This window comes from Ammospiza caudacuta, chromosome 32, assembly GCF_027887145.1.
Source record: "Ammospiza caudacuta isolate bAmmCau1 chromosome 32, bAmmCau1.pri, whole genome shotgun sequence".
Lineage (NCBI taxonomy): Eukaryota > Metazoa > Chordata > Aves > Passeriformes > Passerellidae > Ammospiza > Ammospiza caudacuta.
In genome coordinates, this window is record NC_080624.1 from 3,534,260 (window position 1) to 3,549,193 (window position 14,934).

Genomic DNA, 14,934 nt, shown 5'->3' on the forward strand with positions numbered 1-14,934 from the left:
CTGGGGGGGGGCCGAGCCGTGAGTGGGGGGCTGGGGGGGACACGGGGGGGTGGGGATACCCAGGGACCCCCCCCTTGGGGATTGGAACAGCCCAGAGACCCCCAGGGACCCCCCCTTGGGGATTGGAGCAGCCCAGGGACCCCCCCTTGGGGATTGGAGCAGCCCAGAGACCCCCAGGGACCCCCCCCTTGGGGATTGGAGCAGCCCAGGGACCCCCAGGGACCCCCCCCCCCTTGGGGATTGGAACCTCCCAGAGACCCCCAGGGACCCCCCCCTTGGGGATTGGAACAGCCCAGAGACCCCCAGGGACCCCCCCTTGGGGATTGGAGCAGCCCAGGGACCCCCCCTTGGGGATTGGAGCAGCCCAGAGACCCCCAGGGACCCCCCCCCCCTTGGGGATTGGAACGGCCCAGAGACCCCCAGGGACCCCCCCCCCCTTGGGGATTGGAACCTCCCAGAGACCCCCAGGGACCCCCCCCTTGGGGATTGGAACAGCCCAGAGACCCCCAGGGACCCCCCTTGGGGATTGGAACCTCCCAGGGACCCCCCCCTTGGGGACTGTAACAGCCCAGAGACCCCCAGGGACCCCCCCCCCCTTGGGGATTGGAACAGCCCAGAGACCCCCAGGGACCCCCCCCCCTTGGGGATTGGAACAGCCCAGAGATCCCCAAGGACCCCCCCCACTGGGGGATTGGAACAGCCCAGAGACCCCCCCTTGGGGATGGGAACCCCCCCTTGGGGATTGGAACAGCCCAGAGACCCCCGGGACCCCCCCTTGGGCATTGGAACCTCCCAGAGCCCCCCCCATATCCCTGCGGACCCCCAGGGGACCCCTGGACCCCCCAGATCATTGGGACCCCCCTTGGGCCTTTGAACCCCCCCCCATTGGGGAATGGAACGGCCCAGATCTTTGGGGGTGTCCCCCCCCCCCATTTTAACCCCTCTGAGCCCCCAGACCCATTTTGGGCTGTCCCACCCCCCCCCCCCTTTAACCCCTCTGAGCCCCCAGACCCATTTTGGGCTGTCCCACCCCCATTGTGATGCCTTTGAGAGACCCCAGACCCATTTTGGGGTGTCCCACCCCCCCCATTGTGACCCCTCCGAGCCCCCAGACCCATTTTGGGATGTCCCACCCCCCCCATTGTGACCCCTCCGAGCCCCCAGACCCATTTTGGGGTGTCCATCCCCCCATTGTGACCCCTCTGAGCCCCCAGACCCATTTTGGGGTGTCCATCCCCCAGAGTGCTCCCATTGTGATGCCTTTGAGAGACCCCAGACCCATTTGGGGTGTCCATCCCCCCCCCTCTGAGCCCCCAGACCCATTTCCCCCCCCCCACATCCCCCCATTTTACCCCCTCTGAGCCCCCAGACCCATTTTGGGCTGTCCCAGCCCCCATTGTGATGCCTTTGAGAGACCCCAGACCCATTTTGGGGTGTCCCACCCCCCCCATTTTAACCCCTCTGAGCCCCAGACCCATTTTCCCCCCCAATCCCCCTCCCCAAAACCCTTTTTTGGGGACCCCTTTTTCCGACCCCTCCCCCCATTTTAACCCCCCCTGAGCCCCCTCCCCAAACCCCTTCGTGCCCCTCCCCCCCCCGGGACCCCTCCCCTCATTTCCCTGCCCCCCCCAGGCCGCCCCTCCCCCAGGATTATTTCGACCCCGCGGATTTGGGGGAGCCCGAGCGCCCCGAGGAGCTGGAATATGAGGTGGGGTCCCGGGGAGGGCCTGGGGATTTGGGGAGGGGTCCTGGGGATTTTGAGGGGGGTCCTGAGCCTTTTTTGGGGGATTTGGGGGGAATTTGGGGGGGTTTGGGACCAAAAACGGGAGCAAAAAATGAATTTATTGGGGAGGGGGAGGCCGGGAAATTGGGGAGGGGTCCTGAGGGGTCCTGGGGATTTTGGGGAGGGGTCCTGGGGATTTTGGGGAGGGGTCCTGAGCCTTTTTGGGGGAATTTGAGGGGGTTGGGAACCCCAAAGTGGAAAAAAATGGAGCCAAAATCTGAATTTCTTGGGGAGGGGGAGGCCGGGAAAATGGGGAGGGGTCTTGGGGGTGTCCTGGGGATTTTGGGGAGGGGTCCTGGGGATTTTGGGGGGGGTCCTGAGCCTTTTTTGGGGGGGTTTGGGCTGAATTTGGGGGGGTTTGGGGACCAAAAACGGGAGCAAAAAATGAATTTATTGGGGAGGGGGGGCTGGGAAATTGGGGAGGGGTCCTGGGGATTTGGGGAGGGGTCCTGGATATTTTGGGGAGGGGTCCTGGGGATTTGGGGAGGGGTCCTGGATAATTTGGGGGGGGTCCTGATGCTCTTTTGGGGGGGTTTGGGGGAATTAGGGGGGCTTTGGGACCAAAAACGGGAGCAAAAAATGAATTTATTGGGGAGGGGGAGGCTGGGAAATTGGGGAGGGGTCTTGGGGGTGTCCTGGGGATTTTGGGGAGGGGTCCTGGAGATTTTGGGGGGGGTCCTGAGCCTTTTTTGGGGGGTTTTGGGGGAATTAGGGGGGGGTTGGGACCCCCAGAAATGCAAAAAAAGGAGCAAAAAATGAATTTATTGGGGAGGGGGGGCTGGGAAATTGGGGAGGGGTCCTGGGGATTTTGGGGAGGGGTCCTGGATGTTTTGGGGGAGTTCTTGAGTCTTTTTGGGGGGGTTTGGAAACCCCAAAGTGGAAAAAATGGAAGCAAAAAATGAATTTATTGGGGAGGGGGGGCTGGGAAATTGGGGAGGGGTCCTGAGGGGTCCTGGGGATTTGGGGGAGGGGTCCTGGATAATTTGGGGAGGGGTCCGGGATCTTTTGGGGGGGGTCCTGAGCCTTTTTGGGGGAATTTGGGAACCCCAAAGTGGAAAAAATGGAGCCAAAAAATGAATTTATTGGGGAGGGGGGAGGCTGGGAAATTGGGAGGGGTCTTGATGGTGTCCTGGATATTTTGGGGAGGGGTCCTGGGGATTTTGGGGGGGGGTCCTGAGCCTTTTTGGGGGAATTTGGGGGGGTTTGGGATCCCCAGAAATGCAAAAAAAGGAGCAAAAAATGAATTTATTGGGGAGGGGGGAGGCTGGGAAATTGGGGAGGGGTCCTGGGGGGTCCTGGGGATTTCGGGGAGGGGTCCTGGGGATTTGAGGAGGGGTCCTGGAGATTTTGGGGGGGGTCCTGAGCCTTTTTTGGGGGGTTTTGGGGGAATTAGGGGGGGTTGGGACCCCCAGAAATGCAAAAAAAGGAGCAAAAAATGAATTTATTGGGGAGGGGGGAGGCTGGGAAATTGGGGAGGGGTCCTGAGGGTCCCTGGGGATTTTGGGGAGGGGTCTGGGGGTCCCTGGGGGGTCCCTGGGGGTCCCCCTGAGCCTTCCCCTCCCCCCAGGAGGTGGAGCTGTACAAAACCAGTCACAAACTGGGGATCACCGTCTGCTACCGCACCGACGGCGAGGAGGATCCCGGCATCTACGTGGGGGAGGTGGGAGAAATCCCCAAAAATCCACCAAAAATTCCTAAAAAATCACCAAAATCCCCCCCAAAAAATCCTAAAAAATCCCCCAAAAATTCCTAAAAAATACCCCCAAAATCCCCCCGAAAATCCCCAAAATTACCTCCAAAAATCCCCCCAAAAATCCCCAAAATTACCTCCCAAAAAATTCCTAAAAAATCCCCCCAAAAAATCCCCCAAAAATCCCCCCAAAAATTCCTAAAAAATACCCCAAAAATCCCCCCAAAAATCCCCAAAATTACCTCCAAAAATCCCCCCCAAAATCCCCAAAATGACCCCCAAAAAATTCCTAAAAAATCCCCCCAAAAATTCCCAAAATCCCCCCCAAAAAATTCCTAAAAAATCCCCCCAAAAATCCTAAAAAATACCCCAGAAAACCCCCCAAAAATCCCCAAAATTACTTCAAAAAATCCCCCAAATGACCCCCAAAATTCCTAAAGAATCCCCCCAAAAATCCCCAAAATGACCCCCAAAAAATCCTAAAAAATCCCCCCAAAATGACCCCCAAAAATCCCCAAAATTACCTCCTAAATCCCCCGAAAATCCCCAAAATTACCTCCAAAAATCCCCCCAAAAATCCCCAAAATGACCCCCAAAAAATTCCTAAAAAATCCCCCCAAAAATCCCCAAAATTACCTCAAAAATCCCTCCAAAAATCCCCAAAATTACCTCCTAAAATCCTAAAAAATCCCCCCAAAAAATGCCCCAAAAATCCTAAAAAATACCCCAAAAAACCCCCCCAAAATCCCCAAAATTACCTCCCAAAATATCCTAAAAAATCCCCCCAAAAATCCCCCCCAAAAATTCCTAAAAAATCCCCCCAAAAATCCCCAAAATTACCTCAAAAATCCCCCCAAAAATCCCCAAAATGACCCCCAAAAAATCCTAAAAAATCCCCCCAAAAATCCCCCAAAAATCCTAAAAATCCCCCCAAAAATCCCCCAAAAATCCACCCAAAAATCCCCAAAATTACCTCCTAAAAAATCCTAAAAAATCCCCCCAAAAAATCCCCCAAAAATCCTAAATACCCCAAAAATCCCCCCAAAAATCCCCAAAATGAGCCCCCAAAAAATCCCCAAAAATCCCCAAAATGAGCCCCAAAAAATTCCTAAAAAATCCCCCCAAAAATCCTAAAAATCCCCCCCCCCAAAATTCCTAAAAAATCCCCCCAAAAATCCCCAAAATTACCTCCGAAAATACTAAAAAATCCCCCCCAAAATCACCTCCTAAAAAATCCCCCAAAAATCCCCAAAAAATCCCCAAAATTACCCCCAAAAATCCCCAAATTTACTCCAAAAATCCCCAAAAAATCCCCAAAATTCCCCCAAAAAATCCCCCAAAATCTACTCCAGAAAACCTCCAAAAAACCCCTAAAAATTACCCTGAAAAACCCCAAAAATCCTCCAAAAATTCATAAAAAATTCAATTTAACCCCTCCCAAAAAGGGGATTTGGGACCTTTTTGGGGTTTTCCGAAAAATCCCCAAAAATTCATAAAAAATTCATAAAAAATTCAATTTAACCCCTCCAAAAAGGGGATTTGGGACCTTTTTGGGTTTTTCCGAAAAACCCCAAAAATCCTCCAAAAATTCATAAAAAATTCAATTTAACCCCTCCAAAAAGGGGATTTGGGACCTTTTTGGGTTTTTCCGAAAAATCTCCAAAAATTCATAAAAAATTCAATTTAACCCCCTCAAAAAGGGGATTTGGGACCTTTTTGGGATTTTCCGAAAAACCCCAAAAATTCATAAAAAATTCATAAAAAATTCATAAAAAATTCAATTTAACCCCTCCCAAAAGGGGATTTGGGACCTTTTTGGGTTTTTCCCAAAAATCTCCAAAAATTCATAAAAAATTCATAAAAAATTCAATTTAACCCCTCCAAAAAGGGGATTTGGGACCTTTTTGGGGTTTTCCGAAAAACCCCAAAAATTCATAAAAAATTCATAAAAAATTCAATTTAACCCCTCCAAAAAGGGGATTTGGGACCTTTTTGGGGTTTTCTGAAAAATCCCCAAAAATTCATAAAAAATTCAATTTAACCCCTCCCAAAAGGGGATTTGGGACCTTTTTGGGGTTTTCCGAAAAACCCCAAAAATTCATAAAAAATTCATAAAAAATTCATAAAAAATTCAATTTAACCCCTCCCAAAAAGGGGATTTGGGACCTTTTTGGGGTTTTCCAGGGCAGGGACCCCCCCAGTGTTGGGGAATTTTGGGGTCCCCCCGAATTTTGGGGTTTTTGCCCCCCCAGGTGAACCCCGACAGCATCGCGGCCAAGGACGGGCGGATCCGGGAGGGAGATCGGATCGTGCAGGTGGGGGAGGGGATTTGGGGGATTTTGGGGGGATTTTGGGGATTTTTGGGGATTTTTTGGGGGATTTTTGGGGATTTTGGGGGGATTTTTGGGGATTTTTGGGGGGATTTTGGGGGGCATTTGGGGGACATTTGGGGAATTTTGAGGGGAATTTGAGGGGTTTCAGTGTGAATTTAGGACAAATTTGGGGGATTTTAGGGGGAACTTGAGGGGGTTTGGGAGGATTTTGGGGGGATTTCAGGGGATTTTGGGGGAAATTTGGGGCATTTTGGGGGGGATTTGGGGCATTTTGGGGAGAATTTGGGACATTTTGGGTGGGATTTGGGACCTTTTGGAGGGGTTTTGGGGGAATTGGGGGCATTTTGGGGTGAATTTGGGGCATTTTGGGGAGAATTTGGGGCATTTTGGGGGGATTTGGGGCATTTTGGGGGGATTTCAGGGGATTTTAGGGGGATTTGGGGCATTTTGGGGGGATTTGGGGCATTTTGGAGGGGATTTGGGGCATTTTGGGGGGATTTTGGGGGAATTGGGGGCATTTTGGGGTGAATTTGGGGCATTTTGGGGGGATTTCAGGGGATTTTGGGGAAATTTGGGGCATTTTGGGGGAATTTGGGGCATTTTGGGGGGATTTCAGGGGATTTTGGGGGGATTTCAGGGGATTTTGGGGAAATTTGGGGCATTTTGGGGTGAATTTGGGGCATTTTGGGGGGAATTTGGGGCATTTTGGGGAGAATTGGGGGCATTTTGGGGGGAATTTGGGACATTTTGGGTGGGATTTGGGACATTTTGGAGGGGATTTGGGGCATTTTGGAGGGGTTTTGGGGGAATTGGGGGCATTTTGGGGGGAATTTGGGGCATTTTGGGGGGGCTTTGGGACATTTTGGAGGGGATTTGGGGCATTTTGGGGGGAACTTGGGCCATTTGGGGGGAAGTTTGGGGCATTTTGAGGGGATTTCAGGGGATTTTGGGGGGATTTGGGGCATTTTGGGGAGAATTTGGGGCATTTTGGGGGGCTTTGGGACATTTTGGAGGGGATTTGGGGCATTTTGGGGGAATTTGGGGCATTTTGGGGGGAATTTGGGGCATTTTGGGGAGAATTTGGGGCATTTTGGGGGGATTTCAGGGGATTTTGGGGAAATTTGGGTCATTTTGGGGGAACTTGGGGCATTTTGGGGGGAATTTGGGGCATTTTGGGGGGATTTCAGGGGATTTTGGGGGGATTTGGGGCATTTTGGGGGGATTTGGGTGGGATTCAGGGCATTTTGGGGGGGGAAATTGGAAGATTTGGGAGGAACTCAGAGAAGAATTTGGGGGGGATTTGGGGCATTTTGGGGGGGATTTGGGGCGTTTTGGGGGAATTTGGGGCATTTTGGGGGAATTTGAGGCATTTTGGGGGGATTTCAGGGGATTTTAGGGGGATTTGGGGCATTTTGGGGGAAATTTGGGGCATTTTGGGGAGAATTTGGGGCATTTTGGGGGAAATTTGGGGCATTTTGGGGAGAATTTGGGGCATTTTGGGGGGATTTGGGGCAATTGGGGGGAAATTTGGGGCATTTTGGGGGGGATTTGGGGCATTTTGGGGGAAATTTGGGGCATTTTGGGGGGAATTTGGGGCATTTTGGGGGGGATTTGGGGCATTTTGGGGGAACTTGGGACATTTTGGGGGGAATTTGGGACATTTTGGGGGGATTTGGGGCATTCTTGGGGGGGGGAAATTGGAAGATTTGGGAGGAACTCAGAGAAGAATTTGGGGGCGATTTGGGGCATTTGGGGGGAAATTTGGGGCATTTTGGGGGGAAATTTGGGACATTTCAAGGGCGATTTGAGGCATTTTGATTGGCAAACCCCCCAAAAAACCCCTCAAACTCCCTTTCCCGCCACTCCCTTTATTTGAGGAGGGGTCTCCCCACATCTCCCCCTCCCCAATGCCCCGCAGATCAACGGGGTGGAGATCCAGGACCGCGAGGAGGCCGTGGCCTTCCTGACCCGCGAGCAGCAAACCAACATCTCCCTGCTGCTGGCCCGGCCCGAGAGCCAGGTGGGGCTGGGGGCGCCCCCAAAGTGGGGAGGGGTCCCGGGGGGGGCTGGGGAGGGGTCCCAGGGGGGGTTTGGGGGGGTCCCGAGGGGATTTGGGGGGGATTTGGGGCAGTTTGGGAGCAGCAAAGATGAAGGAAAAGGAGGCAAAATCCATTGATTTGGGGAGGGGGAGGGGAAAATTGGGGAGGGGGCTGTGGGAATTTGGGGAGGGGTCCCCCAGATTTTGGGGAGGGGTCCTGAGGCTTTTTAGGGGGGGTCCTGAGGGAATCTGGGGGGGATTTGGGGGCAATTTTAAGGGATTTGGGGGAAATTTTAGGGGATTTTGGGGATCCCTGGAGCTGAAAGAAAAGGAGCCAAAATCCATTGATTTGGGGAGGGGGAAGTGGGAATTTGGGGAGGGGTCCCCCAGATTTTGGGGAGGGGTCCTGAGGCCTTTTGGGGGCCTTTAGAGGGAATTTGGGGGGGAGTTTAGGGAGTTTGGGAGCAGCAAAGATGAAGGAAAAGGAGGCAAAAATTCCATGATTTGGGGAGGGGGAGGTGGGAATTTGGGGAGGGGTCCCCCAGATTTTGGGGAGGGGTCCTGAGGCTTTTTAGGGGGGGGGGTCCTGAGAGAATCTGGGGGGGATTTGGGGGGAATTTTAAGGGATTTGGGGAGGATTTTAGAGGACTTTGGGAGCAGCAAAGATGAAGGAAAAGGATTCAAAATCCATTGATTTGGGGAGGGGGGAGTGGAAAATTGGGGAGGGGGCGGGGCGGGAATTTGGGGAGGGGTCCCAGGGGTCCCCCAGATTTTGAGGGAGGGTCCCGAGGTTGTCTGGGCGGGGATTTGGGGGGATTTTACAGATTTTGAGGATCTCAGGAAGTGAAAGCAAAGGATTCGAAATCCATTGATTTGGGGAGGGGGCTGTGGGAATTTGGGGAGGGGTCCCCCAGATTTTGGGGAGGGGTCCTGAGGCTTTTTAGAGGGGGGGTCCTGAGGGAATCTGGGGGGGATTTGGGGGGAATTTTAAGGGATTTGGGGGGAATTTTAGGGGATTCTGAGAGCAGCAAAGATGAAGGAAAAGGATTTAAAATCCATTGATTTGGGGAGGGGGTGGGGCGGGAATTTGGGGAGGGGGCGGGGCGGGAATTTGGGGAGGGGTCCCAGGGGTCCCCCTGATTTTGAGGGAGGGTCCCGAGGGAATCTGGGCGGGGATTTGGGGGGGATTTTACAGATTTTGGGGATCCCTGTAGGTGAAAGCAAAGGATTCAAAATCCATTGATTTGGGGAGGGGGCAGGGTGGGAATTTGGGGAGGGGGCTGAGGGAATTTGGGGAGGGGTCCCCCAGATTTTGGGGAGGGGTCCCGAGGCCTTTTCGGGGGCTTTAGAGGGAATTTGGGGGGAGTTTGGGGCAGTTTGAGAGCAGCAAAGATGAAGGAAAAGGAGGCAAAATCCAGTGATTTGGGGAGGGGGCGGGGCGGGAATTTGGGGAGGGGTCCCAGGGCTCCCCCAGATTTTGAGGGAGGGTCCTGAGGGAATCTGGGGGGAGTTTGGGGGAAGATTTTAGGGGATTTTGGGGGGGGGTTTTAGGGATTTTGAGGATCTCAGGAAGTGAAAGCAAAGGATTCAAAATCCATTGATTTGGGGAGGGGGCTGTGGGAATTTGGGGAGGGGGCGGGGTTCTGGGAATTTGGGGAGGGGTCCCGAGGCTGTTTGGGGGTGTCCTGAGGGAATCTGGGGGGGTTTTGGGGGGAATTTTAAGGAATTTGGGGGGAATTTTAAGGAATTTGGGGGGGATTTGGGGCAGTTTGGGAGCAGCAAAGATGAAGGAAAAGGAGGCAAAATCCATTGATTTGGGGAGGGGGAGGTGGAAAATTGGGGAGGGGGAGTGAGAATTTGGGGAGGGGTCCCCCAGATTTTGGGGAGGGGTCCTGAGGCTTTTTAGGGGGGGGGGTCCTGAGAGAATCTGGGGGGGATTTGGGGGCAATTTTAAGGGATTTGGGGGAAATTTTAGGGGATTTTGGGGATCCCTGGAGCTGAAAGAAAAGGAGCCAAAATCCATTGATTTGGGGAGGGGGAAGTGGGAATTTGGGGAGGGGTCCCCCAGATTTTGGGGAGGGGTCCTGAGGCCTTTTGGGGGCCTTTAGAGGGAATTTGGGGGGGAGTTTAGGGAGTTTGGGAGCAGCAAAGATGAAGGAAAAGGAGGCAAAAATTCCATGATTTGGGGAGGGGGCTGTGGGAATTTGGGGAGGGGTCCCCCAGATTTTGGGGAGGGGTCCTGAGGCTTTTTAGGGGGGGGGGTCCTGAGAGAATCTGGGGGGGATTTGGGGGGAATTTTAAGGGATTTGGGGAGGATTTTAGGGGACTTTGGGAGCAGCAAAGATGAAGGAAAAGGATTCAAAATCCATTGATTTGGGGAGGGGGAGTGGAAAATTGGGGAGGGGGCTGTGGGAATTTGGGGAGGGGTCCCGGGGGTCTGACGCCCCTCCCCCAGCGCTGGAAGGACAGCGACCGCGAGGATTTCCTGGATGAGTTCGGCTCTGATGAGGACGGGGAGACCCGAGGGGCCTGGAGCCCCCATGGGCAGGTGAGAGATAATGGGAAAAATAATGGGGAAAAATTGGGAAAAATTGGGAAAAATGGGGGAATAATGGGGGAAATAATGGGGAAAAATTGGGAAAAATAATGAGGAAAAATGGGGAAATAATGGGGAAATAATGGGAAAAATAATGGGGAAAAAATGGGAGAAATAATGGGGGAAAAATGGGGAAAAATGGGGAAATAATGGGGAAATAATGGGGGAATAATGGGAAAAATAATGGGGAAATAATGGGGGAAATAATGGGGAAAAATGGGAAAAATAATGGGGGAATAATGGGGGAATAATGGGGAAAATATTGGGGAAATAATGGGGGAATAATGGGGAAAATAATGGAGGAAATAATGGGGGAAAAATGGGGAATAATGGGGAAATAATGGGGAAATAATGGGGGAATAATGGGGGAATAATGGGGAATAATGGGGAAATAATGAGGGAATAATGGGGAAATAATGGGGGAAATAATGGGGAAATAATGGGGAAATAATGGGGGAATAATGGGGGAATAATGGGGAAATAATGGGGGAAATAATGGGGAAAATATTGGGGAAATAATGGGGAAAATGGGGGGAAATAATGGGGAAATAATGGGGAAATAATGGGGGAATAATGGGAAAAATAATGGGGAAATAATGGGGGAAATAATGGGGAAAAATGGGAAAAATAATGGGGGAATAATGGGGGAATAATGGGGAAAATATTGGGGAAATAATGGGGGAATAATGGGGAAAATAATGGAGGAAATAATGGGGGAAAAATGGGGAATAATGGGGAAATAATGGGGAAATAATGGGGAAATAATGGGGGAATAATGGGGAATAATGGGGAATAATGGGGGAAAATGGGGAAAAATGGGGAAAAATAATGGGGGAATAATGGGGGAATAATGGGGAAATAATGAGGGAATAATGGGGAAATAATGAGGGAATAATGGGGAAATAATGGGGGAAATAATGGGGAAATAATGGGGAAAATGGGGGAATAATGGGGAAAAATGGGGAAAAAATGGGGGAGATAATGGGGAAATAATGGGGGAATAATGGGGAAAAATAATGGGGGAAAATAATGGGGGAAAAATGGGGGAATAATGGGGAAGTAATGGGGAAATAATGGGGGAATAATGGGGAAATAATGGGGAAATAATGGGAAAAATAATGGGGAAATAATGGGGAAAAATGGGGAAATAATGGGGAATAATGGGGAAATAATGGGGGAATAATGGGGGAATAATGGGGAAAATATTGGGGAAATAATGGGGGAATAATGGGGAAAATAATGGAGGAAATAATGGGGGAAAAATGGGGAATAATGGGGAAATAATGGGGAAATAATGGGGAATAATGGGGAATAATGGGGGAAAATGGGGAAAAATGGGGAAAAATAATGGGGGAATAATGGGGAAAAATGGGGGAATAATGGGGGAATAATGGGAGAATAATGGGGAAATAATGGGGGAATAATGGGGAAAATATTAGGGAAATATTAGGGAAATAATGGGGAAATAATGGGGGAATAATGGGGAAAATATTAGGGAAATATTAGGGAAATAATGGGGAAATAATGGGGGAATAATGGGGAATAATGGGGGAAATAATGGGGAAAATATTGGGGAAATAATGGGGAAATAATGGGGAAAATGAGCAAATAATGGGGGAAAATGGGAAAAATGGGGGGAAAAGGGAATTAGGTGGGGAAACCAATGGAAACTGGGAGAGGGGAAAAAATTAAAAAATGGGGAGAGGAGGTGAAAATTGGGGGGGAAATGGGAATTGGGGGGGTTCAAATGGGTCTGGGGGCTTCCAGGGCAGAGGGGAAAGGGCTGGGAGGGAATTGGGGAGGGGTCCTGAGGTGGCAATGGGAGTTTGGGGGTTAAAGGGGGGCTATAAAGGGGTCCTGGGGGGGGGGTCCCTGCTCATTTTGGGGTCCCACAGCCCCCCAGCCCCATTGGGGAATTGGGGAGGGGTCCTGAGGTGGCAATAAGAGTTGGGGGCTATAAAGGGGTCCTGGGGGAGGGGGGTCCCTGCTCATTTCGGGGTCCCCCCCTTGTGACGCCCCCTCCCCACCCGCAGCCCCCCAGCCCCGCCACCCCCGTTGGGGAATTGGGGAGGGGTCCTGAGGTGGCAAGAGGAGTTTAGGGGTTAAAGGGGGGGCTATAAAGGGGGTCTTGGGGGGGGTCCCCCTCCTCACCCGCAGCCCCCCAGCCCCGTTGGGGAATTGGGGAGGGGTCCTGAGGTGTCCATAAGAGTTTGGGGGGTTAAAGGGGGGGCTATAAAGGGGTCCTGGGGGGGGGGGTCCCTGCTCATTTTGGGGTCCCGCAGCCCCGCCAGCCCCACTGGGGAATTGGGGAGGGGTCCTGGGGGTGCTGGGGTGGCAATAAGAGTTTGGGGGGGTTAAAGGGGGGGGGTATAAAGGGGTCCTGGGGGGGTTCCCTGCTCATTTCGGGGTCCCCCTCCCCACCCGCAGCCCCCCAGCCCCGTTGGGGAATTGGGGAGGGGTCCTGAGGTGGCAATGGGAGTTTGGGGGGTTAAAGGGGGGGTATAAAGGGGTCCTGGGGGGGGGGGGGGGTCCCTGCTCATTTTGGGGGGTTAAAATGGGGGGTATAAAGGGGGTCCTGGGGGGGCTCCCTGCTCATTTCGGGGTCCCCCTCCCCACCCGCAGCCCCCCAGCCCCGCCACCCCCGTGGGCCGCGGCGCGGAGCCCGACAGCGGCGTGGGGCGCACGGACGAGTCCACGCGCAACGAGGAGAGCTCGGAGCACGATCTGCTGTGCGAGGAGGCCGGAGAGGGACCCCCGGCACCGCCCCGGCCTCCCCCGCCCCGCCGCGAGCCCCAGAACGCCCAAAATTCACCGCAAAACCTCCAAAATCCACCGCAAAACCTCCAAAATTCACCGCAAAACCTCCAAAATTCCCCCCAAAACCTCCAAAGGTCACCGCAAAACGCGGCGCGGCTCCACGCAAAACCCGGCGCTGGATTGGCGGCGGCGCGGAGCGGCTCCGGCTCGGGCTGCGGGTCGGCGGGAAGAGCTGGAAGTGGAGCGAGCGGGCGGCGCGGAATGGCGGGGTTAGAAGCGGGGTTGGGAGCGCGGTTGGAGCCGGGATTGGGGCCGGGATTGGGGCCCGGTTTGGGGCCGGGATTGGGGCCCGGTTTGGGGCCCGGGCCGCCGTCGCTGGCCGCGCTGAGCCCCGCCGAGCTGCGGCGGTACCGGGCGCTGCGCGGGCGCTGCGCGGGCCCCGCGGGCCGGGCGGAGCTGGCGCGGCTGGAGGAGGAGCTGCGGCACCTGGAGTTCAAGTGCCGGCACCTCCTGCGGGCGCAGCAGCTGGAGCGGCTCCGCGAGCGAGGCCGCCGCGCCTGGCGCGACCCCGAGGGCCCCCTGGCCGACATCGCCGAGGCCCCGGAGCGCGACAGCACCAGCGCCTACAACACCGGCGAGAGCTCCCGCAGCTCCCCGCTGCTGCTGCGCGCCGGCCTCGGAGCTCCGCCCGCCGCGCCCCCGCCGCCCTCCGGAGCGGCTCCGAGCTCCGCCAAAGGGCCCCGCGGGAAGCGGCCCGGCCGGGACCGGCTGCTCAAGGCCCGCGCCATCAAAATCCTGGAGGAGCGCGGCGGCTCCACCGACGACGACGCGCGGAGCGAGCTCAAGACCGGGCGCTACTGGAGCCGCGAGCAGCGCAAGCAGCACCTGGCGCGGGCCCGCGAGCAGCGGCGGCGCCGGGAGCTGCTGCTCCAAGGGCGGCCCGAGCTGCCGGCGAATCCCGGCGGGGCCGCGGGAGGGGTCGCGGAGGTGCCGCCCCCTCCCCAAGCGCAGCACGGGCCGGGGTCGCGGCGGGGGCTGCGCAAGCGGAGCCGGCGCATCCTGGATAACTGGGTGACCATCCAGGAGATGATGCTGGCGCAGCACGGGGGGCGCCTGGAGCACCCGCTGCTCTCGGTGACCACCGTGTGACACCGCCGGGGGCTCGGCGACAAAAAAAATTTCCTCAAATTGCCCCCCTAAATTGCTTAAATGCCCCCAAAATTTCTCCTTTTTGCATCAAGGACAAACCCCCTCCTCCTCACGACCCAGCGCTGTCCCCTCTCTCGGGGTCTCTGTCCCTTTTTGGGGGGTGTCTCTGTGTCCCCTTTTGGGGTCTCTGTCACCTCTTGGGGGTCTCTGCCCCCTTTTGGAGTCTCTGTCCCTTTTTGGGGGGGTCTCTGTCCCCTCTCAAGGTCTCTGTCCCCTTTTGGGGCGGTCTCTGTCACCTCTTGGGGGTCTCTGCCCCCTTTTGGGGTCTCTGTCCTTTTTTTGGGGGGGGTCTCTGCCCCCTTTTGGAGTCTCTGTCCCTTTTGGGGGTGGGGTCTCTGCCCCCTTTTGGGGGGGGTCTCTGTCCCCTCTCAAGGTCTCTGTCCCCTTTTTGGGGGGGGTCTCTGCCCCCTTTTGGGGTCTCTGTCCCCTCTGGGGGTGTCTCTGTGTCCCCTTTGTCCCCAAGCACAAATTGAGGAGGGGTCTCTGCCCCCCCCCCCTCCCCCTTGTCCCCTCCCCCATTGTCGTGTC

The 14,934-nt window shown here is 54.7% G+C and overlaps 1 protein-coding gene across 1 annotated transcript; it reads left to right on the top strand.

Annotated features, from left to right (window-relative positions):
• Positions 1-7: 7 nt before the first annotated feature.
• PDZD4 (PDZ domain containing 4) lies at positions 8-14,934 on the top strand (the record flags this gene model as incomplete). Its single annotated transcript, XM_058822312.1, has 7 exons — positions 8-18; positions 1,633-1,708; positions 3,351-3,443; positions 5,726-5,788; positions 7,725-7,830; positions 10,295-10,417; positions 13,064-14,934. Coding segments are annotated over 7 exons (1,755 nt in total), but the record flags the coding sequence as incomplete, so codon positions are not given.